Genomic DNA, 27927 nt, shown 5'->3' on the forward strand with positions numbered 1-27927 from the left:
AGGAAGACTTGCCATGTAATGGCTCCTTCTCTGATTTTATTGCTGTGTATTTCTCTGAGGTAAATGAAAACACAAGATTATCCAGAGAGAAGGGTCCCTTATGTTGCCCTCTGTCTTTTGTTGCATTTATCGCAGTTTGACAATTGAAAATAAATACTACCACTTGCTCATTGACCCATCACTGAAGTAGTATGTCTACTTTTGTGGCTGTAAAAGCAATAGTCTTCAGAACTGTTCTTACGTGTGAACATTTGAAGACATTTTTCAAAGTAAGTGTGGTTAGTGGTTATCTCAAAAAAAGGAGAATAACTCACTAGAGAAGGTACACTGGGATCTGGTACCGACTGGGTTCCTCCAGTGGACATTGCATTTCTCTGGGGTGCTTTTTTTTTGCTTTTTTTTTCTTTTTCCAATTTTTTTATCCTACCTCCTGAATGGCTTGAACTTTTAAACACCTGCTTCTCACTGTTTTTGTTTTTTATCTTGTTTTGCTTTTTTAAAAATTGCATTGAAAAGAGAGTAAAAGCACTTTGGGGCGCCAATAAAAATAGTAATTAAACCAAAATGTACTCTCTGAATAAGAGTTACTTAGGGCCTTAAAGGTGATGTAGTAAAAATTATATTAAAATTTTAGCACCTATTTATCCCTTTTGGGACTAGAGCTATCATTTAATGTGGTGAATGGGACTTTTTATCATTTATCCTAATGAAATTGTAAGTCCATCTTCAAATAATTTGACAGTTTTTCCCTCTTAACCTATTAAGGAAAGTTTAAGAAAGGTACATTTTATACAAAAAGTAGTTTATCATTGTTTTAAAATTAGCTTTTAGTTTTAAATTATTGTACCACAACTTAAATGTCCCTGTAATTTGCATCCGGTTGTTTTTTAAGTTCTTACGTAGTTTTTTTTCTACTAATTTATGTTTCTACATTTTCATTACATTTTCTAATTTTACCAATTTGTAACAAATTATCGGCTAAAATTGGTTTTGAAAATAAGTGTTTTTTGTTTTTTTTTAATGTTTATTTTTGAGAGAGACAAAGAGACAGAGCATGAGCAGGGAAGGTGCAGAGAAAGAGAGGGAGACACAGAATCCAAAGCAGGCTCCAGGCCCTGAGCACAGAGCCCGGTGAACTGTGAGATCATGACCTGAGCACAGAGCCCGGTGAACTGTGAGATCATGACCTGAGCCAAAGTCGGACGCTTAACCGACTGAGCCACCCAGGCACCCTGAAAAATAAGTTTTATGTAAATGATATAATTCAGTAATTATAGTAGTTTCTTTAAAGAGTACAGCACCCTGTACTTAGAACTTTGTTTTTAATCCCTAAATGATGATACAGAATTATGAAAATCTGGATCTGTCGTTCACCTGAAGTTGGGAAAAACGTCTTCACTTAGTGTCACTGTATTCAGTTGTGCTGATAAATATTGTCTTTAGTTTACTATACTTACTACCACAGAAGTCTCTACTTAAGGGTTAGGTTAGGCAAGGCTATTCATGACTCTTTGTTCTGTAAGTTACGTGGGATGACAGAGTGACAGAGCTTGGGATCCTCAGAATATTTTCTATCAGATAATATCTTACTCTGTATAGGATCTTTGAGGCTTTGAAAACAGACATATTGTATTCCTTCTTGTTAATAGCTGTTCTAACAACCATCTTTCTTCAAAACAGACCAATGATATCAACACTTTCACTGATTTTGCTGTTGCATCTCTCAGCACATGGTGAATATCCTGAACTTTAAAAAATGTGAACAATGTTAAGCCATTTCAGTATGGTTTTCTGATTCATCCTAAGTGCTTGAGACTATGTAGCCAGTCTCCTGAAAAAAAGTTTCTCTATGAGTGTGTTTTGAAGAACTTGACCAGGTTCAGGACTGAATTCCAGTTTGGGGAAGGAGCGCCAATGTATTTTAACTCTTTTTCTTTTTTCCTTGATTTAGCCTGAACACACCACCTGGAACTAAAGTGAAGCTCTCAGGCATCGTGGATATAAAAAATGGATTCCTGCTCTTGAATGACTCAAACACTACAGTTCTTGGTGGTGAAGTAGAACACCTTATTGAGAAGTGGGAGTTACAGAGAGTAAGTGTAAACTAAGAAAAATGGCTAGAACTTTAAAAAACTCTACTCTTTTTAATGTATTCTGGGTTTTAAGATCTTCCCACAGTAAAAAGTAAAATTAGTCTTTTGTGTCAGAGTTGAATAGAACGGAAAACAGTGATCTTTACAGAAAACTACCTTTGATTAGCATAGTTTGTCTTCAGAAGATGTCATTTTTCAGTATTTGCTACATTTTATTACATATTTTTAAATTTTTTTTTTCAACGTTTATTTATTTTTGGGACAGAGAGAGACAAAGCATGAACGGGGGAGGGGCAGAGAGAGAGGGAGACACAGAATTGGAAACAGGCTCCAGGCTCTGAGCCATCAGCCCAGAGCCCGACGCGGGGCTCGAACTCACGGACCGCGAGATCGTGACCTGGCTGAAGTCGGACGCTTAACCGACTGCGCCACCCAGGCGCCTCATTACATATTTTTAAAAGTAATTCTTTACTGACAAGTTTTCAAAATTCCCAAGATACCTGTTATAAATTATGTGTAATGTATTTGTGTGTAATTCTGCAAAAACCAAATATTTGTGAGTATATGTGAATATAACGTATGTCTATTTGTCTCAGCTACAAACACACGTATGTACAACTGAAAGCAAGTTGTTTGTATAGAGTGTCGCAATAACGGAGAGATTCTTACTGTATTTGTTTTCCTAGGCACATTAGTTGGTGTTTTTCCCATTTATGTTAATGATATCTTCATCCTTCTAGTCATAGGTTATCTAAGGGTTGTGTCTCTAGTTTGCTTCCAGCAACCAATTCTGTTGATCCACTGCTGTCAGATCTCCTATCCTTCCCTTTGCTCTCCAGTTCCATCGCTTTTGCAATAGTTTGTCTTTTTATTTTCAATTCATTTCTTAATTTTTAGAAAATTCACAACTTGATTATTTTAGTTTACGTCTTTTGCATCTCACACCTGGACTACTGCAGTAGCCTTTTCAATGGTATCTCCACATATCCTTCCTCCATCTTCTAATTTATTTTATTTACTTCTGCAAGACTATTTTCCTTCAGTATCACTCAGAACATGTCATACCCTGCTTTTATTTCAAATGTGTTAATTTGGCATTAAAGGCTATTTATAGTCTAGCCCTAGTTCCAGTTTACTTTTTTAACTTCCTATATTATTTTACATGGATTTTGTTCTAACCAAATGGAACCACTTACTCTTTCTTTGCTTCTCTGTGCTTTCCTTAGTTATACTTTCAGGGGTAAAATTTTTTTCCACATTTATATCATTCATCTTGTTCTCTTTTTCCTGATCCCTGAATGGCCAAACTGTCCCATGCTTTTAGACCCAGATCAAATGCTTGCTTCTTTGCCAAGTGAAGTAGTTGGTCCTTTATTGAATTCTTGGAACATTTTATTTGTGTTAAGTATATTACTTTTTACCTAGCACTAGAATTATGTTTACTTATCTCCTTTAATAGATTATAAGCTCCTTGAGGTCAGAATTGTTTGTGCCTTTGTTTAATTCCATGAATATTTGTTGAACAGTCTGTAGATACTGTGCTGGACCCTTGCATCAGGAAACCATGTAATCCTCCTAACAGTCTTATAAGGGAGTATTATGTCCATATAGATCAGGAAATGCACTTAAAGAACTGTTAAATAATTTATTTTATGATTACAGATCTAATAGGTGACAGATCTGAGCCTCCTCTAACACAGAAGCTCAGGATGTGTACATGCAAAAACATTATAACAAATGATTGTGGAATGAATGAATTATACAAAGCACATAAATCTAATTACTCTTTGATCTAAAATTGATGTTCTTGTGCTGCCCCAAATCTTGCCTGTTACCTGGAATGAGCCAAGGAACCTAGTAACATTTGAAGATTTTCCTATTTTATGATACATTATTCTTTTCTATTTTCTTGCTTTGAAAGTGCCTCTGTTTGGGAGGTAAATAAAGAAATTTAGGCACATATTTTATTCCTTAGTACTAATTACTTACGATACTAATGTGCTACCTTTAGGTCTGCTGTACTATGCAGTATAAGATAATGTTCCCTACCTGCATTGTTTAATTAAAATGTTACAAAAGCAGAAGTGGCTTGATAGTTTTACATAAATAGCCAAGATTATGAACCTTGAATTTCCCAGAGAAATCCCACCCATTTCATGTAACTCTTTCCTTTCACAAGTTGATAAATTATATTTTTATTATTAGACATTTTTTAGAGTGTGGTAAGATGCCATTAAGTCAGACCAACATCTTACATTATTTTCCTAATGCCAGCCAAAACTACTTCACTAACTGTAAAATCAATTAAACATTCCTAGAAACTTCCTCACTCCTAAAACACACCCCCCCCCACACACAAAGATTATTAGTAGTTTGATAGTTATCTTTGTAATATTTTATTATATTAGGTTTACACTTTGTTTCCTGAAAACTGTGTTAATATTTCTTTTTAGGGGGCAATACAAATTTATATTAAAAAGTGTTTAAAACATCTTGCAATGATTATAGTTCTCTTGATTTATAGTTGTTGCTGCTGTTTTAATTTGGTAACCATAGCCATGTAGAAACCATGGAGAGTTTAATTACTGAAGCATCTGGCAGGTGGTACACATAGAAATCAGATGTACGCATAGAAACCATAGACCATAAAGTTAATTTTCAAAAAGGGCCCTAACCATTTTGTAAAATAAATGGGTTAAGGGGACATGGGCAGTATTTAAACTATGTGCATGTTTTGTAGCTATAACAAATTGTAATAGGTGAAGAGAAGAAGAAAAACTCAAACCTCAAAATGTTTTGTACATTTGGCAAAGACCAGTTCTAGAGAGTTCTGTGCCAGATGTAATTTGCAAAGTAATGTAGTTTCTGTAACATTTTAGTGCCCCCCAGCCTGTTGCCATGACAGATCTGGGTTTGTTTGTTTTTTCTGTGTGTGTGTGTGTGTGTGTGTGTGTGTGTGTGTGTGTGTGTGTGTTTAGTAATGTATACATAACATAAAATTTACCATTTTTACCATTTTAAATGTAAAATTCAGTGGCATTAAGTACCTTTATATTGTTAAACAACCATTACATCATCCATCTCTAGGATTTTTATCTTCCCAAACTTAAACTCTGTACCCATAAAACAACTTCCCATCCTCCTATACCCACCTCCAGTCTCTGGTAATCGCCATTCTACTTTCTGTCTCTATGAATTCAACTATTCTAGGTACGTCATATAAGTGAAATCCTGTGATATTTGTCCTTTAGTGTCTGGTGTATTTTACTTAGCATAATGTCTTCAGGGTTCATCCATGTTGTAGCATGTGTCAGAATTGCTGGACTTTTTTAGGCTGAGTACTATTCCATTGTATATTCCATATACACGCACACACGCACATACAGCATTTCAGTGTTTTCTAATTCATCCATTGATGGACATTAGGGTTGTTCCTACCTTTTGGCTAATTGTGAACAGTTCTGTTATGAACAAGGTTGGACAAATATCTGTTCAGGTTTCTGCTTTCAGCTCTTTTGTACATACAACCAGAGTAGAATTGCTGAGTCATATGGCAGGTAATTCTATGTTTAATTTTTTGAGTAACTGCTATATTGTTTTCTACAGTAATTGCACCATTTTATATTCCCGCCAGCAATGCACAAGGGATCTAATTTCTCCACATCCTCGCCAATCCTTGGCATTTCATTTTTTATAATAACCATTCTAATAGGTGTGAAGTGGAATCTCATTGTGGCTTTGATTTGCATTTCCCTATGCTTAGTGATATTTAGTGCCTTCCATAAGCCACTTGTATGTCTTCTTTGGAGAAATGTTTATGTCCTTTGTCCATTTTTTAACTGGTTTGTTTAGCTTTTGTCCTATTCTTGATATTTTCTGGGTATCAGTTCTTTGAGATGTATGAAATACAAATATTTTTTCACATTCCGTGGGTTGTCCTTTTACTCTATTGATAGTATCCTTTGATGCACAAAAGGTTTTAATTTTGATGAAGTTTGATTTCATGTTTTTTTTCTTTTGTTGCTTGTGCTTTTGATGTCATATCCAAGAAATCATTACCAAATCCAGTGTCCTGAAACTTTGCTTCTGTCTTTTTTTCTAAGAGTTTTATGGGTTTAAATTTAGGTATTTGATCCATTTTAAATTAATGTTTGTATATGATACAAGTTAAGGGTCCAACTTCATTGTTTTACCTATGGATATCCAGTTTTCCCAGCACCATTTCTCTCTTTCCCCAATGAACGGTCTTGTCCACACTCTTCAAAAATGATTTGACCACATATGCAAGCAAGGGTTTATTTCTGGGTTCTTTATTCTTTTTGTTCCCTATGTCTGTCTTCATGCCAGTACCACTCTGTTTCGATTATAATAAGTTGTAGTAGGTTGTATAACTGAGAAGCATGAGGACTTTTCAGGATAGTTATGGTATTCAGGGTCCCTTGAGATTCCATATGAATTGTAGGATGAATTTTTCTGTATCTGCAAAAAATTTCTTGTGATTTTGATAGGAATTGTATTGAATCTTAATAATATTGATATCTTAATAATATTAATTCTTTCAATCCTTGACCATGGGATATCTTTGCATTTATTGATATCATCTTTAATTTCTTTTAGCAGTCTTTTATAGTTTTCAGTGTACAAGTCTCTTAAGTTTATCTCCCAAGTGTTTTATTCTTTTTGATGCTATTGTAAAGGGAAGCTTACAATCTACAGTGGTTTTTTGCTCAGTCTAGTTCTCAGCAATGACTTTAGGGAATTCATATGCTGGTTTCTGGAGCCTCTTTTCTCCACATGTCCCTCTTTTACAAAACTCTGCCCCAGCATCAGCCTGCCTGAAGTTGATTCTCTCAGGTTGGCTCTCTGCGCTGACTGAATCATGCCTCTGAGCAGACATGCATAGCTCATCTGGTTTGATTTTGTTTATTTCTCTTTCTTTCAGGGACTATAGTCCTGCACTACTTACTGTCCTATGTCTTAAAACAGTTTTTTCTTACAAGTTGTCCAGATTCCTGCTTGTTTGTAGAGGGAGGTGAAGTCTGACTTCTGTACATTCATGAGGATGAGAAGTATCAACCCTGTAATATGTTTTAAATTATATAATCTGTATTGACAGATGGCATTATTAGCAGTTTGTGTGAGTTTTTAAAGGAAGTTACAGTATAAATTGAAATGATTGATGCTTGAATATCTTGATTATTCAAGATAGGTCTTTCCTATCTGAGGAAAGACCCCTAAATAATTGAATACGCTGCTGGTTTTTAAAAAGTAGGTTAACATCTTATGTACAGCTTGTAAAGAAATATGACAGTCCTATAAAGTTTATATTATTCTTTGCTTAATCAGCTGAATAGTCTTGTACAGACCCTGCCTCTCAAGGACTCAGTCTCACAAGACTACTTCCTTGTGCCAGTTGCAAATAGCGGGTCCCTGGGTTACCCACATGTCAGTACGTTGTGGGTACAAATTGGTGGTTCCTGTGACCTCCTGCTTGGGTTTGATAATTTGCTATAATGGCTCACAAAAATCAGGGAAACACTTTCCTTACTATTAACAGGTTTACTATAAATTTAGGATATTGTAAAAGACGCAAATGAACACCCAAATGAAGCTACAAGATCTAGAAGAGTCCTGAACACAGGAGCCTCCGTCCCTGTGGAATTTGGTGTGTTCTACCCTTCCAGCACATGGATGTGTTCATCAAAGTGGAAGCTCTCAGAACCCTGTTGTATAGGGGGTTTCATGGAGGCTCATTATATAGGCATGATTGACTAAACCACTGAACATTGGCGACCAACTCATTCTCCAACCTTCCAATCATATTATTGGTGCCTCTTGCAGCCAGCCCCCATCCTGGAGCCATTCAGGGGCCCATCAGTAGTCACCTCATTAGCATAAACTCAGGTGTCCTCAAAGAAGCTTATTATGAATAACAGAAGATGTTCCTCTGACCCCAATCACTCAGGAAATTCCATAAGTTTTAGGAGCTCTGTTCCAAGAACTGGGGAAGAAGCCCAAATATATATATTTTTATTACATTGCAGTATCTCAACTATTTGCTAGTAGATTTTATGTATAAAAATTTATTTTGAAGATAATTTTCAGGTAATATTTGTTGGATTATAGTTTTAGTGCGCTTTTAAAATTTTTGTTACCATTGTTTCTTGTCTTGAATTAACTCCTTGTTGAAGAGGGTATTTTTTTACTGTGTTTTCTTTTTATGGGAGCAGGTTGGTAAGTACTTCTGAAAATTCTATGTGAATGTGTAGTTTAGTATGGGAGATGAGGAGAGAACCTTTGCCTAATTATTGCCTAATTACACAAAATGTTTTTATGTAGTTTAAAATTATTTATACAAGGCTTTTTTTTTTTTTCCTATTCTATATAAGAATCTACTAACATAAGTGGATTCCTGGTACATTTTAAATGGTATAATTTCTGTCTTATGACTCACTTTTCTCACAGAGCTTGTCAAAACACAATAGAAGTAATATTGGAACTGAAGGTGGACCACCTCCTTTTGTGCCTTTTGGACAGGTAATGACTTCCATGTTGGCAGATGAATTTAATCAGCAAAAAAGTGTTTTTCATTTGTATTCAAGCTGTGTTTAGTTTTGTGTGGAACTATTCATTTAGAGGTCATGGAGTTATGTGGAAATCTATTAAATACAGAAATTTAATAATTGTGGTTTTTTTCTTTAACTAAATTGTTGGTGTAGATTCTTTTCTCAAGAGCTGTTAACCGAAAGATTGAAGCAGTTAAGAGGCATACTTGAAGAGCAACTTATAACTAATTAAGATAGCCTGGTGGTAGAGGCTTTGTTTTTTTGTTCTTGTTGTTGTTTTTTGGTTTTTTGAGAGAGTGAGAGAAATTCAAAAGTAAGACAGATGTATGCTGTAATTTCCCACTTTTTTCGGTAGACACAAAAGAGGGAAAGGAAAAAATGAAAATGTCAACAGAGAGATGAGACATAAAGGTGCGAACCCAGAGATAGGGAAGAGCATCACTACACTTTAGTGGGGTTTCTGTCCCAGTTGTTCTTTCCTGGATTCTAATCTTCGGCCTTGATCCAAATTACCTGTCTCAATCAAGAACTTAATTTTATTTCCATTTGATATTTTTCTTTTTAACCACAGCAGCCCTGATCCTTCTCTTACAGAAGCTAAAAGTTTCCTCCTCACTATTTTTCAACCCACTCTCTGCAAAATGTTACAGTGAGCTGCCTGGAATCTTGGGCCTTCCTGATTTTACTCAGCATTCCACTGTTATTCACAACAGTCTCCTGCAGCCTTTTCCTGTTTTATCCCTGATGAGTCTGAGATTCATCCCTGTGGCAGCTTGCTCTTTGCTTCATGATAGCACCAACATTTAGCTGTTGGTAATCTGCCTTGCGTTTGCTCTTCATTTGCTTCATTCCACCCAGATAAATGGGTGGAATCTGTTGACTGGCATCCTTTTGAAACACATTTTTGTAAGGTCAACTCAAAATTGAATTAAAGTCATTCTCTCATCATGGCTGTTTTGAAAATAATTTAAAAATATGTTGACTCTACTGTGCTTTGGAGCAAGGCACAGTCAAGATGAGAGGAGGCATGATGCCCTGTGATCTGATCCATGTTGCTGATATTCTCTCTCCCTCCAATGTCACAAAAACCTTCAGAATGCAGACAGAGTGTAAACAGTCGAATGATTTATATTTTAATAATATAAATACATGTTTGCAAGAATTTGCTTTCCTCTTAAACATTTTGGTGATAATATTTCTTTTATGAATTACTCAGAGAAACGTAATTTTGAGAGAGAGCGCAGGGAAGAGGCAGAGAGGGAGGGAGAGAATCACAAGCAGGCTCCACGCTATCAGCTCAGAGGCCCATGTGGGGCTCAATCCTACGAATCATGAGATCATGACCGAGCTGAAATCAAGAGTCAGACAGACACTTAACCAACTGAACCACCCAGGCACCCCTTATGGTTTTTTAAATTAGGAATATATTAAAAGGTATAGTTTCACTAATATTTCTTATCAAGTCCATTCTAAAATATTCTTGTTCAGTTTATCTTAGCCTTGTACATGGGTTAAAGATAGATAATGCTGGATGTGTGCCAATAGCAACAGGATATGTTAATATTGCTGAAAACCTGTATTTGTACAACACATTTGTGTGAGTATATGTTTTTCTTTTTTTGTTAGTGAGTTGAGAAAAGGCTCATTTTATAGGATTTTTACTGCTAGGATTGGAAGGGAGAACAGAATTCAGGGCTTATTTTTAAGCAGTGTTGGCTTTTTAAAATTATCCTAAGAAATTAAAAATCAAAAACTTTGGGGGCGGTTGGGTGGCTCAGTCAGTTAAGTGTCCAACTTCGGCTCAGGTCATGATCTCGTGGTTCGTGAGTTCGATCCCCGCATCAGGCTCTGTGCTGACAGCTCAGAGCCTGGAGCCTGCTTCGGATTCTGTGTCTCCCTCTCTCTCTCTACCCCTCCCCCACTCTCATTCTGTCTCTCTCTCTTTCTCTCTCTCTTAAAAATAAACATTAAAAAAATATTTTTTTTAAAAATCAAAAACTTTGTAGCCTGATTGAGAGAGCAGTTATGTTTTTAGTTTTTAGTTTGTAAGTTCAGAGACAGCTCTTTATATTTAAAATAACCATACTATACTACTTAACCATCATATGCATATTGTGTCATAATATGGAAATCAAACTCTTAATAAAAAACTGAACTTGTCTCTTCTTGTACAGTAGTATAGACTGTTTGAAGTTTAAAATTATTTCAAGTTATTATCCTAAAATGCTACATAAATCTCTTGGTTCAATGTGTGTCTTAAATATGTGCCCTATTTTAGATGGCCATTATGTAGCTTTACATTTTATTTACCAATTACATTTATTTACAAGTGACTTTAATCCTCTACCTTTATTTTTAAATCTATTGGAAAGAATTAAACTTCTATGAGCTCTCAATTGTTAAAGCAACACAAACCTTTCTTTTGAGGTGTTACTTTCTTATGAAAAACTTGGATCTCTTTTGGAACTACTGAAGTGTTTTATTTTTCTCTATTATTACCAGAAGTGCACGTCTCATGTCCAAGTGGATAGTAGAGAACTTGACCGAAGAAAGACATTGCAAGTCACAATGCCTGTCAAACCTACAAATGACAATGATGAATTTGAAAAACAAAGGACTGCTGCTATTGCGGAAGTTGCAAAGAGCAAAGAAGTAAGAAACTAGATCTTTATAAACTCTTATTCTTTGTCATTATGTTCTGTTTAAGTCACTCAGAATCATTATTGTCATTCCATATAAGGTAAACTAATTCAACAAACTTTTGACATTCTTCTTGCATATTTCAACAGTAGAAATGCCCTAGGCCTTTATGGAGCCTTAAGCTCACACATTTTGCTCACAAGTTCTTGCTAGCAAACCACTCTTCTTTCCTCCCTTTTCCTTTTCTTCTTAATAGAGTAACAACGAAACACAACACTTTTCATGATGGCAGAGGATTTTCTGTTGTTAGTTGGGCTAGATACCACCTGTGAGGAATGCAAGTAAAGATAGATCAGAAGAGGGGCGCCTGGGAGGCTCAGTGGGTTAAGCATCTGACTTTGACTCAGGTCATGATCTCATGGTTCGCAGGTTCAAGCCCCGTGTCGGGGCTCTGCACTGCAGCTCAGAGCCTGGAGTCTGCTTCAGATTCTGTGTCTTTCTCTCTCCCTCCCCTGCTCATGTGCATGCATGAGTTTCTTCTTTCTCTCTCAAAAATAAATAAACATTTAAAAAAAAAAGATTGATCAGAGGATAAATCATGGCTTAGTATTAACATTTTTGTTAGTTTTCATTCTTCAATCTACTTAGTAAAAAATAATTTTTTTCTTTGGATCCTGTACATTTATGCCCTTCCCACACACACACATACACACACACACACACACTCCATCATGTTCTCTTAACAGCCAAATGGTTTTCTTTTAATTATTTAAAATTTCTTGCTTATTTGAAATAGGTGTTTTCTCTAGTTAGTTATTCATTTTAGACTTTGAGAAGAAATTTAAGTTCATGAATTAGTTGCTTAGACAGACTCTCCTTCTCTTGACCAGTGAGATTAGAATACTTTCCTTTATTTAAAACCAGTAATAAAGCTTAGCTAACAACTGCTTTCCTATTTAATTTTGAAGTATAAGTAAGAGATTTATTGAATTTTGATTGTTCTTCCTGCAGTGTCTTTCCGTCATCAGTCTGATCCAAGAGCACAAGCTCTGGAGTCAGGCAGCCTGGAAGTGTATCCTGCTGACAGCCTTCGATAAGTTACTTAGCTTTTCGTACCTGATTTTTCTTCATCTTTGCAAAGGGGATAATAACGGCACCCACTTCATATGGTTGTTGTTAGAATTAAACTGATAATCTTTAAAACATTTACAACGCTGCATGTGGCACAGTTCAAATTTTCCTTCACTGAAAGCTCTCCGTAAATGTGACTATTGTCATTCCTTAGTGTCTTTTATGTTCTAAGGTACATGCTTTTAAAAATCGTTTTTCATGCTTCTGAAATTAATGCATTTTGCATAGTTTACATAAAATATATTTCTTTTTTCCTAAAAGGCTGTTAACATTATGGAATTTAAAAAGAGTATATGGGATATATATCAATTTCTTAATGATTATAGGAAAGTTGTTTTTTTGATGTACATTTTTCTCACACAAACTTTCCTTCCAAAACTTTGATGCAGGGTATGGCTATTTTCTAGAATATAGTTAAACTGTAATATGCTTCATTTTTTAAAGCCATAATTGATCACATTGTATTTTGTATAAATATTTGATAAATAAAGAATCCTAGCTTTCCAAAGCAAACTTAAAACTACTCAGTTTATATATGAGAGAACTGATGGTGGTTCAAAACTACCCGATCTTGCCCAGTGTTACCCAATGACAAATTTAGGACTAATCCTATGTGTATTATAGATTATCCTTATATCTATAGATCTGTCTCTATAGGTAAGTACACACACACACACACACACACACACACACACACACAAGCACAGATTTATATTTAATCTAAATGCCTGAACAATGGAGCACCTGGGTGGCTCAGTCAGTTAAGTATCTGACTCTTGACTTTGGCTCAGATCATGATCTCACAGTTTGTGAGTTTGAGTCCAACATCGGCCTCTGTGCTGACAGCACAGAGCCTGCTTGAGATTCTCTCTCTCTCTGTCTCTCTTCTGTCCCCCCACTTGCTCTTGTGCTCTCTTTCTCAAAATAAATAAATAAACTTAAAAAAATAAATGTCTGAACAGCAAAATCATAAGAGCACAATTGTTTTAGAAAGATGTTTTATGATCATCCATTCAAACAATTATGTGGATTTGGTAGAATTTAGTGCACATGATCAAGCCATGATTTTCATATATTTTTTACGTTATTTGTTTATTCAGCAATCTTATGAAAATCTGTATGCAAAGAAGTGTTCTAAATGCTTAGATTAAGAGTCCCTGGGTGGCTCAGGTGGTTAAGCATCTGACTCTTGATCTCAGCTCAGGTCATGATCTCTTGATTCGTGAAGTCAAGCCCCACATCAGGCTGATAGTGCAGAGCCTTTTTGGGATTCTCGCTCTCTGCCCCTCCCCTGCTCATGCTTTTTCTGTCTGGATCTCTCTCTTTCTCAAAATAAATCAATAAACTTTTAAAAAATGTAAAAACTAGGGGCACCTGAGTGGCTCAGTGAGCTAAGCACCGACTTCAGCTGAGGTCATGATCTCGTAGTTCATGAGTACAAGCCCCACGTCGGGCTCTGTGCTGACAGTTCGGAGCCTGGAGCCTGCTTCAGAATCTGTGTCTCCCTCTCTCTCAGCCCCTCCCCTGCTTGCTCTCTCTCTCTCTCTCTCTCTCTCTCTCTCTCTCTCTCTCAAAAATAAACACAGACAAAAAAAATTGTTTTTTTTAATTAAAAAAATAAATGCTTATGTTAAGTCAATGAACAAAATAGACAAAAGATCCCTGCCCTTATCAAGCTTATATTTTAGTAAAGGAGAAAACTATTTATATGTAAGTTGTATGGGAAGTTAGAAATCAGTAAGCTCTATAGGAAGAAAAAAAATAAAGTAGGTTGGGGAGTTGGGAGTACTGGTTGGGGATGGTGTGCACCTAACATAGGATGGTCAGAAATTAAGAATTCTTTTTGTGTAGTTTACATTCTAGTAAGGACACTAAATAATATAAACATGCTAAATAAGTAAGTTTCAGATTTCAGTTTTAAATAGAGTGATTTAATTAGGTCCCAAGATGATGAGATTTGAGCTAAGACTTGAAGGAGGTAAGAGAATTAGCTATGTGGTTACCTGAGAAAGAAAAGTCTTTACAAAGGCTCTAAAGCAGGAGTATGTGTTCAAAGAATAGGAAGGTAGCCGGTGGAAGCAGAGAGAACAAAGGGACAAGAAGTAGACCATAAAGTCAATGATGATAATGTAGGTCAGCTTATATATGGCTCTGTGAGCCATGTTTAAAAAACTGGTCTTTATTCAGAGAGAAATGAGAGCCTTTAGAGGTGTTCAGCACAACAGTAACATCAACTGACCTACATTTTAAAAAGCTAATTGGGGGGGGGGGGGGGCGCCTGGGTGGCTCAGCCAGTTAAGTCACAGTTTGTGAGATTGAGCCCTGTGTCAGTCTTTGCACTGGCAGCGCAGAGCCTGCTTGGGGTTCTCTCTCCCTCTCTCTTTGCTCCTCCCCCTCTTGTGCACACTCTCACTCTCTCAAAATAAATAAATAAATAAACATTAAAAATAAATAAATAAAAAGCTAATTCTGGCTGCTATGTTCAGAGTAGATTGTAGAGAAGAAGATTGAACCAAACAAGTTAGGAAATTATTGAATGATCCAGGGAGGGGAAAAATGATGGTAGCTTGGATGAAGATGGCAGCTGCATAGGTGGTGTGAAGTGGTCAGATTCTGGAATTTTGAAAGTAGAACTATCACAGTTTCTGAGATATTGAATGTGGTACATGAGGGGAGTATCATGAATGATTCCAAGGGTTTTGCCCTAAGAAATTGGCAGGTTAGAGTTTCTTACTTTGAATTAGAGAAGACTGTAGTGGAATAGGTTTGAGGATAAAGATTTGGTATTCTGTTTTGAACATAGTAATGTTGAAGTGTGCCTGTCAGACATCATGTGGCTTCATAGGCAGTGAGACAGAAGAGTATAATTGGAAAAGGGAGCTTTGGAAGAGATGCATTTGGAAGTTGTAAGCATATATGGATGCCTATTTAAAATCATGAGGCTGTATAAGTGATGACCTTCCAAACTTCCAAATCTATTGCATAAACCAAAAATTGAATGAATCTAGTAATGCACCTTTGGTCTTTGAAGGTGTGGTTTTAATTTTGGTTTAAATAAAATTTAAATATTGTGGTGGTGTATCAACTACATAATAGATATTTTATACGTTGTCTGGTTAATGCTTATCTACTATCATTTTTCTATTTCTCAGGTTCTGTTTCTTTATATTTTCATCAGATTGAAAATAATTTCCCAGTATCTCATAAATTTATATCTAGGATGTTTTCTTACTGTAATAATTTTAAAACACATGTAAAAATATTTATTATCACTAATAAAAATCAAGTCTTGACTTCTTCCTCTTTTATTGGATCTATTAGAGCTCTAAAGATGCTGTATGACCACATATTTAATTTGATACTGTACAAGTAACAGCAGTGGGTTACTTTTCAACCATGAATTTGTATCTTTATGACTAATGTCCTTTACATTCTTGTCTTTTTATAATAGTTTTGATGAAAATGAGATCAGAGCAGATTTTCAAATGTGATTACACATAATTATTGAAATAATTCAAACAAAATAAGAAATAAAGGCTTTAAAGTTTTCTATACATAATTAGTAAGATAGCATATTATGTAATTAATGTAAATAGTAAGTTAGCGATGAGAATTTTAATCCAGTGTTAAAATTCACATTATTTGTTTACTTTTTAAGTTTGTATAAATAATTATATTATTGGATCATGGACATAATGTAACTGATTCCTAGACATGTTGAGTGCCTTGCTAAAAATAGAGTTGCTACATGTCTGGGTTTATAACCCAGCTCTCGTGATTTATCAGTCGCGTATCGTGCCATAGAATTATTTTAACACCTAAACTTCATAATGCTAATATTATTGTATTTTCTTCTATGTTGTTGTCTACTTCAGTTTATTCTGATGACTTGCCTTGAAGACTTAACGATGCTAATTTTGTAAATTTTTTATTGCTTCACCCGGACTTGTGGAAAGAAGAGATGATGGCTAGTACATATTTTTTGAAAAGAATCAGTTAGCATAATTGAGAAGCGTTTCGTTACTTGTTTTACCAGATGTTTTTGGTTGCAGACTAGTCTTGAGAACTATCTTTCCATATTACTTACCTACATCTCTTTGTCTTTCACTTATTTAAAGACCAAGACATTTGGAGGTGGTGGTGGTGGTGCTAGAAGTAACCTCAACATGAGTGCTGCTGGGAACCGAACTAGAGAAATCTTACAAAAAGAAAAGTCAGCCAAACCGGAGGGGAAACATGAGGGTGTCTACAGAGAACTGGTAAGGCCAAAGAATCAACACAGAGTTAATGTGTTCTGCCTTACCTGGATGATTTTTCTGTCCTTTCTCACAACCACTCCTGGCTTTATTCAGCGCGTTATGAATGAACTTTACAACTCTTAAGAAGGTTTTCATTAAGGATTGTCGCTAATCGTGGAGCATCTGGATTGTTTGAAAGATAATTTACTTAAAACCTCCATCGTACTTAAATTTCTAATGTCTGAATTATGTCTTTTGGAATAGCTTGATGAAAAGCCATCACATTTAATAGAGGACATTTAATGGAGATTATTTTGTATAAGATGATGCCTCAGGAACATCCTTTCCCTTCCCTTCTCCATATCCTTCTCAAATTTTCTGTAAAGTGATTTTGTTTTGTTTTGTTTTGTTTTGCTCTTTGGGAAAAATGTATTAGAACAAGTAAATGTGTATTCTGGTCTCATTTGCAAAATATACTTGGATTTTTAAGATAAATGATAGGAGTCAAAGTTATTTCTGGTATGCTGCAGTGTTCTCATACATGAGAGAACTGACAAGAATTCTTTTTCCTCTGCCTTTAGAAGTTGAATGACTTTGGATGCTTTTATCTGTAGAGTAGGGGATACTAAGACTGACTTAAATAATAGGGATTTATTATTTCACATAACTAGAATTCAGAAGTAGATGGTTACAAAGGTTGATAAATCCAGCAGTACAACAATGTTGAGCTCTGGTGAGCATCTCTGTGATTTTTTGGCTTTCTTCTCAGGGATACAGGACTCTTTGTGTATTAAGTCTTCACAGAAAAAGTTCAAAGGCAGGAAGGAAAGGGTGTAGGTCTATTTTATCAGAGAAGAAAATACTTTCTGAAATCTCCAGAAAGTTCCATTTATGTCTTAACAACTAGAGATAGGTCACATGTCCACTTCTAAATCAGTCATTGGCCAAGGAGAACTATGGGCCAGGCTGTCTCTTCCTTGAACATAGTACCATTTCATGGTACCATTTCATGGACTTTTATAAAAGTCAGTTTCAGGTTAGAGTAGATACAGCGAACTGAAAAAATATGGTCCCTAACTCAAGAAGCTTTCAAACTTCAGTAAATTGAGAATACTTCTCTGGGGATGTCTTGCCATAGAACATCAGAGACCAGCAGTTTGGGGTTGTGGCAAGGATTAAACATATGAAGGGAGTGACATTGCAAAGATGGTGGAGTCGAGAGCTCCAGGAATTGGCCTCTCCACCCAAACAACTATTTAGGTGACAAGTACTCTCTGAAACGACGGTTTTAGAATTCTGAAGGCTGGTAGTCAAATACTTGAGGATCCAGAATAGTGAGTAATGAAGAAAGAGGATAATGGAACAGAGACTTCAGTGATCACATATCACAAGGAATATAGTCCTTGCAAAGAAAGTTTGGAAAAGTCACTACACAAACTTACAACAGCAGCTTTCATCAAGTAACAATATCAATCCCTGAGGAGGAGGGAGAATCTGATTTCCAAAATTACTGCCATTATAGTATTCAAAATGTCCAGTTCTCAACAAAAAAAATTACAAAGCCTACCAAAAAACAGCAAAGTACACCCACTTAGGGGAAAAAAAAGAAACTGACAGGAAATTTCCCTGAAGAAGCCCAGGCATTGGACTGACTAAACAAAGACTTTAAATGCACTATCTTAAATATGCTCAAACGTCTGAAGGGAACTGTTGACAAAGAACAAAGAGAAATCAAGAGAACAATATATGAACAAGTGGGGAATATCAGTAAAGAGAGATTATAAAAAAAAAAGAAACCAAATAGAATTTCTGGAGCAGAAAAGTACAGTAACTGAAATGAAAAATTAGCAGATTCAACATCAGACTGGAACAGGCAGAGAAAGAAAATCAGTGAACTTTGATACTGGGCAATTGAAATTACCCAGTCTAAGATGTGGAAAGAGAAAAGAGTGAAGAAAAAAAGAGGATAAGGGACCTATGGGGTACCATCAAGAAATTTCTTTATGGGATATGTTTATGTTACTTAAAAAGTTCTTGAATTCTACTCAGCTCTAGATTTTTCAAGGAGATTTTGATTTATGGCATTTTAAGGTAGATTTTCCTATTTGACGTACAGGCTATCACAGCATCATAGATAGTATTGCTAATGAGTATAGAAAGAATACTGGAACAGAGAGAGTAAAAAAAAAATAAAACTACTGAGATAGCACCTTTTTGTTAGCTTCATTTTATACTTTGCAGTTTTGGAGAAGTGAAATATTAAGCAAGAAAAGTTTTCATTAGATAGTTTTCACTGTATTATTTTCAGAAGCTTCTTTCTGACATATATGATTTTCTTTCTTTTCTTTCATTCATTCATTCATTCATTCACTCTTTTGTAATGGTAGTTGTAAAGTCAGAGAGTACTTGAGGCACAACCCCATATATCATACAGAATTTTCCTCGACTATTGTTATGAACAAACAGCAAGTGGATGTTGTATTAGTATAGCATTTTTTCTATAACCATGAATGTAATTTTTAATTTAAAAACAGTATACATAGGGGTACCTGGGTGGCTCAGTCGGTTAAGTGTTCTACTCTTGGATCAGACAATGATCTCACGGTTTGTGAGTTTGAGCCCCGCATTGGGCTCGAATCCCTGCCTGGGATTCTCTCTCTCCCTCTCTCTCTGCCCCTCTTCCACTCACTCTGTCTCTCAAAATAAATAAACTTAAAAAAAAAAGAAACTATACATATACTTAAAAACGTATACCTTGCTTATTTATTGGCCATTAGCGTAGCTTTGCTTTTAATTTCTTACAGGTTGATGAGAAGGCTCTGAAACACATAACAGAAATGGGCTTCAGTAAAGAAGCATCGAGGCAAGCTCTTATGGATAATGGCAACAACTTAGAAGCAGCGCTGAATGTACTTCTTAACAGCAATAAACACAAACCTGTTACAGGTCCACCTCTGAGAGGTAGAGTTCATTAAGCCATGTGACAGATAGTATTGTTTGCATTTCTGGCTGAGGTTTTGTTGCTGGGCGGGGGGACAGTATAACTTCATTTACTCTTTGTGGTAAGAGGAAGGAGCACCAGTTAGGGCATCACAGAGACTTGTGCAAGTTCCTCCAAGTTTCTCTGTCTTCATCTTTATGTAAAGTAGGTCTAATAATACCTTACTTAACAGGGTTGTTATAAGTAATAGAGAAAATATAATATGAAATGAGTAGTTCTGTTAATTATTTTTAGAACTATGCCCCTTGTATAAGTGACTAGTCTGCAGACTTTTAAAAATTATCAAGAACATGACTTTTATTTAGTGTTATTCTTTGGTCATTCAAGTCTTAATCCTCTATTCTTTTAAAGGATTAGTGGTTAAAGAAAAATTTTATAAGAATGATTTTTTTCTCTTAAAAGATAATTTACATGAAAAAATTCAAATTTCCAGATAGATCATTTAGAGGACTAAAGGTACTAGTTGATATAATCATTTTAAAAACGTATTTATTTAAAAGATGCAGAATATACAGAAAAATATGAAAAGAAAGACATACAAAATCATACTTGAGGTGACTGATGATTCTGTTTTGGTGTATTTTCTCCTTTTGTTTTTGCACGTACAATAAACGTGTCTTGCTTTACTTCTTCAGGTAAGGGAAAAGGCCGGGGGAGAATAAGATCTGAAGAAGAGGAGGAGCTGGGAAATGCAAGGCCGTCAGCTCCAAGCACGTTATTTGATTTCCTGGAGTCTAAAATGGGGACTTTGAGTGTGGAAGGTAGGCTACCTTAAAGTAGACTGCTTTTTGTTTGTTTGTTCTTGTAATGTTTATTAATTTTGAGAGAGAGAGAGAGAGAGAGAGAGAGAGAGAGAGACAGTGAGTGACTACTGGGGAGGGGCAGAGAGAGAATCCCAAGCAGGGTCTGCACCGTCAGCACAGAGCCCAACACGGTGCTCAAACTCATACCCTGTGAAATCATGACCTGAGCCAAAATCAAGAGTTGGACGCTTAGCAGACTGAGCCACTCAGGCACCCCTAACGTAGATTTCTTTTAAAAAGACCAAACTTTGGAATCGCACCAAAAAAAGTTTAATAAAAGAACTGACAATACAAACTTCTATCTGGGTGTTGAAAATTAAAATTTTTAAATTACAAATTTACTGTTTAACAGAAATACAGAACAAAATTTTTGATTGTTACAGTCTGAAAATACAAAAGGCAGCTTATTTTGCCCTCTAACGCTAAAATAGGTAATATTGCCAAGATCTTTCCCCCAACTTCACTAGATAACAGATTTAGCTATGAAAACTGATTGTTATGTTGGAGAATTTATTATTATATAATTTTATATAACACTTTGTGAAATTGGCCTATCTCTTCTTTCTCCACATATTACATATTTTATGGAAATATTCACACAATGAGTGAATATGCTCCCATAATATGATGTATTCCTTAATATGACATATTTTAGTGATTAACATAAATACTGAAAAGATAAAGAATGTTAAATGTGTATCTTTTTTCTAAGCATGGGATAAGTAAGTATTTTCTAAAACAGTATATTTTTAAAAATATGAGTCCAAAACATTAGGAAAATACCCTTTTTTCTTTTAAATTTATTATTTATTTAAGAGAGCAAGCATGAGCACAAGCAGGGGAGGGACAGAAAAAGGGAGAGAGAGAGAGAGTGAGAGAGAATCCCAAGCAGGCTCAGCACTCTGTGCTGAGCCCAGTGCAGGGCTAGATCCACAACTGTGAGATCATGACCTGAGCTGAAATCAGAGTTGGATGCTCAACCAAGTGGGTCACCCAGGTGCCCCAGGGAGATATACTTTTAAATTCAGTTTTCTCTTTCAGATATATTTTTAATTAAAAAAAAAAAAAAAAAAGGTTGGAGATAAAATGCTATGATAACAAATTTGAAATGTCCAGATTTCATGAAAATGGAAGCTCATTGCTAGATTATATAGAAAAGGCAATGTATTTTGAAAAAGTGTTTGATGTAGGTGAGATTTGTAAGCACACATTTAACAGCAATGTTTTCTTGGTTGTAAAACATAATGTATTGGTTTTCCATTGCTGTTGAATAGATTACCACAAATTTGGTGGCTTAAAACAATGCAAATTTATCTCATGGTTTCTGTGGGTCAGGAGTCCAGGCAAACTTAGTTGGGACCTTTGCTGAAGATCTCACATCCTGAAATCAAGATTTCAGTTGGGGCTATGACCTTGGCTGAGGCTTAAGGTTCTCTCCTAAGCTCACTGGTTGTTAGCAAAATTCAGTTCCTTGTAGATTAAGACCAAAGTCCCCATTTTCTTGCTTGATGTTGCCTGGGGAGTGCTTTTAGCTCCTGGAAGCTCTCGAGTTCTTGCCACCTGATCGCCTCTGTAGGCAGTTCACGTCATGTTTGTTTGCTTCTGTAAAGCCAGCAAGAGAATCTCTACTGCTTCTTCAAATCTCTGCCTTTCTGATATTTTTGTCCCAACTTCCTTTATACTCTCCCAATCAGAACTTTGGTGATTTTCTTTTACCTTTCTGTCTCCCTACATTTGCTTTTGACTCCTGCAGTATCTCCTAAATCATAATGAGGTTGAGACTGAGATACTAATTTTGCTGTGACCTATGTGCCTATAATGCTTCAGTTCTCACAGAACATATTCTATACCAACAAAATGAAATGATATTAGCATTCCATTTGGAAGAAGGTATGAAAGTTAATTAAGATACATGACCTGGATACTACACTCAAAAACAAATGTCAGTGTCTTCTGAGGAGACAGAAGTTTATGAAGACTTCTGGTAATATAGGGTATTGTTTTAGTAGATGTGTTTTATTTATGACACTGCTATTAATATGACACAGAATCTGATAGCGTGTGAGAAAAAATATGGACTTTATAATAATAATATTCCAGACCCTTGGCTTTTACAAGGTGTATAATCTGACCTTCAGACACGTGTGCAGAGGAATATTGGATCAAGGACAGGCCAAGTAGAGGGAGCTCTGGGCATCCAGGCTTAGAGGCATCAGATCACCAGTTCCCTATCTTTGGGACAGTGTGGGAGAGGTGGGGCCAGAGGGCCAGAGATAGAAGTGGTAAGCTGGAGATGGATCAAAAACATTTTGTCCTAAGGAGTTTTTATTTCATGTAGATGGCAGTGCAAAACTGTGATGGCTCTGAAACTTCACTGTGAGAACAATGGAGTTTGTTCGGTGCTTTCAGGCAAAAAAAATTTTTTGTATCTGCAAGGGGGAACATGGGATTGAGACTGAAGTGAGACTGCATTATATGGGCTCCGAGGAATTCTTCATTCTGTAGATGTATTTTATGTAGTATTTATTTGTACCAGGTCTATGGTAAGTGGTGGGGATACAGAATATAATAAACTAGCTCTTTCAAAACATTTGGGGGAAATACAGGGATCTTGTAGCTCTTACCCCAAAGAAGCTTACTGTCTACTTTGTGAGACAGAAGAAACCACAAACTAAAGAGACACAGAAATACTTATTAAAAAGGACTTTATCATTTACTTAGTATAAACCACACTGAACAGCATATAAAGGCTTAGCAGAGGCTGTTTCGAATACAGTAATCAGACATGATTTTATATTTGTACAGGCACACCTTGGAGACATTAGAGGCTCAGTTCCAGACCACCAGAATAAAGCATATATTGTAATAAAGTAAATATCGCAATGAAGCGGGTCAAATGATTTTTAAAATTTTTCAACTCATATAGAAGTTATGTTTACTTTATACTGTAGACTATTAAATATGCAACTGCATTATGCCTATAAAACAATGTACATACCTTGATTAAAAAACACTTTAGTGCTAAAAAGTGCTAACCATCATCTGAGCTTTCAGAAAGTCATAATCACTGATGATAGATCACCATAACAATGTTTGAAATATTAAATAATAATATTACCAAAATGTGACAGACATGAAGTGAGTGGTGCTGTTGGAAAAAATGACACCAATAGACTTGTTGGACACAGGGTTGCCCCAGACCTTCAATTTATAAAAAATGTAGTATCTGTGAAGCACAATAAAATGAGGTATGCTTGTAATCTATAATATTTAAAACTTTTAGTGCCAAAATAAGACCAACTAGTTATTTTGAATGACTAGAATATACTTTAATCAGGCAGACTTGAAAATACCGTTTGGTTTAATATTTCATTGTTTTAAGTGTTTGACCAGAACCTGATTCTGTCAGTAGCAGCTCTTCTGACCCTAAACTTTTTCTTTGATGATGTTGACAACATTCGTAACAGATTGATTATAACACATGACCACAAACAGCTGGACAATAAAATGATACATATATATCCTGAAGATTATTGTGCTTGTAGATGTTTCTCATATTGTCCTGTCTCTGTCTTCATGTAATCCTATTACAATGAAGGTGATGGAATAGATGTGAGTGCTCTGTGTGTGGTTGCCCTCACCATTATTCTTTCTCTCGCTAACCCACTCTATACTACTACAGTTTTCTTAGGTGAGCTGGGGTTCATAGTAAAATAAATGGATGAGGCAAACAACTGAATTGTTTTTCTGCTCATTTTATGGTTTTATGGGTTTTTTTAAATTGAAAATAAAACCTGAAATAACTTTTTACTGTCATAAAATTGAGTCTCCGTGTTGGTCTTCTCTTAGAATTTGGTCATTGTTCCATAAATCCTATGTTCTAAAATTAACACTTCATTGATGGGAGAAAATGTCCATTTTCCGAAGGAAAACCTAGAAGGCTTTTCAGGATGGAGTCTCCATAATGTTTAATGGTTGAATGCCTTATGGATAGCTAATGAAAAACGTTAGGATCTTATAATTTTAATGTTCAAAACATTGGTGTCATCATGTGGGTCTGTTATAGTCCCAGATTGATTATAAAGAAATAATCATTATTCAGTGATACATATATTTGGGGTTTTTAAATTTTTGTTTCTAGTTTAGCTGAATAATCAAATCTTTCTTGCTTCTATGTTTTGTATCATATGATCTGTCTGAGGATTTTGTTTAATGTTAATACCCTAGAAATCATCTTTTGGCTGAGTAAACAAATGTAGGCCTGGATGGACTTGTTATTATCATATCCGATCCTGTGTAATGTGTCAGGCTTCTGGGAAAAAAAAATGCATCCTTTAAGAATGAGCTTCTGACAAATTTAAGGCATGTTAGTAACACTTTTACTTCCACATTATATCATATATTTTTGTCTAAAAGCGGGCTATCATTTTTTATTCTAATTTTTTAAAACTTCCATCAGAGGTCGTTGATCATCACATGTACTTTTTTTAGAGAGATTTTCTCTTAACATTAACTTTTTGTTGTATGTTTAAATTGGAATCAAACATAATTCTAGTTGACATTTTTATCAGTATTCTGAAAAAAATGAGGCTGCATTACATTGTTTTCTGAGAGTAATCACTAATTAAAGTATTTCTCTGTGATATGTGATGACTTGGTGTCAACTTGGGAACATTTAACTGATCACCTTGTGATAGGATTGTGTCCAAAAGGTTCTTATATAGAGATTTTTTAAAATTTCGTTTTACAGACTAGATACTATAATTGGTGACTAGATTATCAAGCCAACTTTCAAAAATCATATACTTTGTGCCATCATATACTTTATCAATATATCACCTTGTTATACATAACTACCACTTAAATCAATGTCCATTGGGAATATGTGTTTTAAATTTCAACTTGAGATGGAAAGAATAGGTTTGATTCGTTCAATTATTATGGAAGCTTAGGTTGGCCAGAGATGGGAGTAGGAATACCCTGAGACAATAACTTTACTGTTTTAACTTTCTACATCTAAATAAGACCAGGAAAACCTTAATTTGTTCTGAATGGGGAACAAAAGACATAGTGAGAATAGTGGACAGAGTAACTGTCCTACATTTGTATTTATCTATTATTCCCTCTTTTGTATAGCCTATCCTGTAATTATATGTTATCAGTTTTATTTATGTTTCTTCATATCTTGCATCAGAATTGTAGAAAGCAGAATAAAGAATATAACTTACTCATATGTTGAGTAAACACTTGGAAGAATATGAAGAACATATTCCACCAAATAGAGATACTTTATGAAAAGGATAAGATTTACTAACATTTATAAATGTTCATAGAGTTCTGTAATTCCTTAAGAAGCACAATTATCTATTTCTGCCTTTTTGGCTTATTGGTAATAATTGAGAAAAGCACCTCTTACCTAGTTATATCTGTGCCCCGTCTGCTTTCGAACTTGCCAGCTTGTGTCTTTCTTGTAGGGCATACTGAAGGAACTAGGAAGTACCCAACACCTTCCTTCATTAGCTTCCTTCATTAGATGGTCTCAGTTTCAAGACCATAGACTACAGTTTTACTGCACAGTGAGGAGTTCAAACTTCCTGTTAGGGGTTGCAGAGACTCTCACGATCCAGCACTCTTTTTTTTTGCTAAACAAGTTTTACATTTGAGGTTCTGTCACTTGTATCACCCTATTTTCTGGCACCAACTTATAAATTAGTTTGCTTTAAGATGTAAGCCAGAGAAATACAAAGAAAGATTTTTTTTTTGCCTCAATAACTGGAAAATTGTTCTGCTTCTGAATTCTGCTTTTTTTGTATACTGGCAGACTGTCTCCATGTGTTAACAATAATTGATCCAGATAGCTCCAGGTGTAGCATAAGGCCAACATATAAGGGGGCATAATGACGTATAAAGATACGCAGGTAGAAAGACTCCATTTTGCAAGTGAATATTTGGCGGGGAAAGATAAGTATCTATCATTGCATAATTATTGGTTACCCAAGTTCAACTGAGTTCCACCAATGATATTGGCATTGTTGTATGTGGAGTGGCTAGGACAGAAACCCAGAAGACTTGCACAACCATTTGTGTCAGATATGAAATAAAAGGTAATAAAAAAATATATTTGTCAGAAACAGGGAAATGGTCCTCATATCTAGCAGGTCAGATAGAAAAAGGCCTTCTGTCCCCTTAGTCAGAAAAACACAGGACATCTTAATTGATTAACTGATATAATTGATTTCATCAGTATCATATATAAGGAGGAAGGAGTAGTTCCCACCACTACCTTCCCCTGGAAAGCAGGATTCTATTCCCAAAAGGAGAGAATTGTCAAGATGCTGGAATAGAGAAGTACAACTGATTCTACTACTAAGTTAAATTACAACTTTTGTATTTATTAGTTGTATGTCTTTGGGAAGGTTACATAACCTCTTAAACCTTAACATCTTTATTGGGAAATGGGGGAATAGCAACAGCACCTAGCTGTCGGGTTGTTGAGAATATCAAATTAGATATGACGCATAAAATGCTAAGCACAGTGCTTGACACTTAAGCCTCCACATAACGGTAGTTCTTCCACCAGCACCACTACCATCATCTCCATGATTAGCAACAGTAGCAACAGCCTCCTTCACTCATCACCTCCTCATCTCCACCCCCACTGCTCTACTCCAGGCCTTCATCACCCCGCCCCTGACTCCTTGCAGAACTTTATCATCTCATTCTCCATATTGTGGTCAGCGATCTTTCAAAACACAAACTTAATCCCACTACCCCCTTGCTTAAAATACTCTATTATCTCTTCTCATTGTCAGAATAATACTCAGACTCTGCTATGCATACTGTTTTTGTGGTGTTCTATTACTCTATATCCTGTGGGTTTTGTGAGAAGTAGTATTTACTTGGTTAACATTACTGCCTAATTTCAAATTCTGCGTAATATTCAGTTGTAAATAATATATTTAGATATTGGCAGATATAATATTGGTGGTTGATGGGTAATTGACATGAAGTTTCATGCTTTTGATAGTTGTTAGGTGTCTTTTTTGGTCTTGTTTTCTTTTAATCAGGTTTCAAGTCAGCTTAAATAGTTTGGCTTATAGATTTATAGCTCAAATTTTAAAGACTGAAGAATAGGAAGTATGGGAAGGATATGTGATATAATGGTAATAGTTCAATTAGAAAAGCAGGAAACTAAGTCAAGAAAAGAGACTGTGTATGTGTTAGGCTACATGTTCTTGAGAAGGGTTTCCTCAAGAAAGGATTGCCCAAGTAGAGATCTTCCTTGACTTAAGATAGGGTTACTTACTAGTAAACCCATCGTAAGTTGAAAATATCGCAAGTCAAAACACATTTAATACACCTAGCCTAAGGTATATACACTGAACATCATAGTTTAGCCTAGCCTAAGTTAAGCCTGTTCAGATAATGTACATCAGCCTACAATTGGGCAAAATC

At 35.6% G+C, this 27927-nt stretch overlaps 1 protein-coding gene across 9 annotated transcripts in view; it reads left to right on the top strand.

The window, feature by feature from the left end:
- Positions 1-27927, top strand: part of TDRD3 (tudor domain containing 3) — a 162697-nt gene that overhangs the window by 81588 nt on the left and 53182 nt on the right. For all 9 annotated transcript variants that reach the window (XM_023252140.2, XM_023252149.2, XM_023252137.2 and 6 more), the window contains 6 exons: positions 1952-2093; positions 8559-8630; positions 11162-11311; positions 16549-16689; positions 19473-19629; positions 20305-20430. In XM_023252140.2, the coding sequence (XP_023107908.1) occupies positions 1952-2093; positions 8559-8630; positions 11162-11311; positions 16549-16689; positions 19473-19629; positions 20305-20430 (788 nt within the window). The remainder of the gene's footprint in view (positions 1-1951; positions 2094-8558; positions 8631-11161; positions 11312-16548; positions 16690-19472; positions 19630-20304; positions 20431-27927) is intronic.

Source organism: Felis catus, chromosome A1, assembly GCF_018350175.1.
Source record: "Felis catus isolate Fca126 chromosome A1, F.catus_Fca126_mat1.0, whole genome shotgun sequence".
NCBI lineage: Eukaryota > Metazoa > Chordata > Mammalia > Carnivora > Felidae > Felis > Felis catus.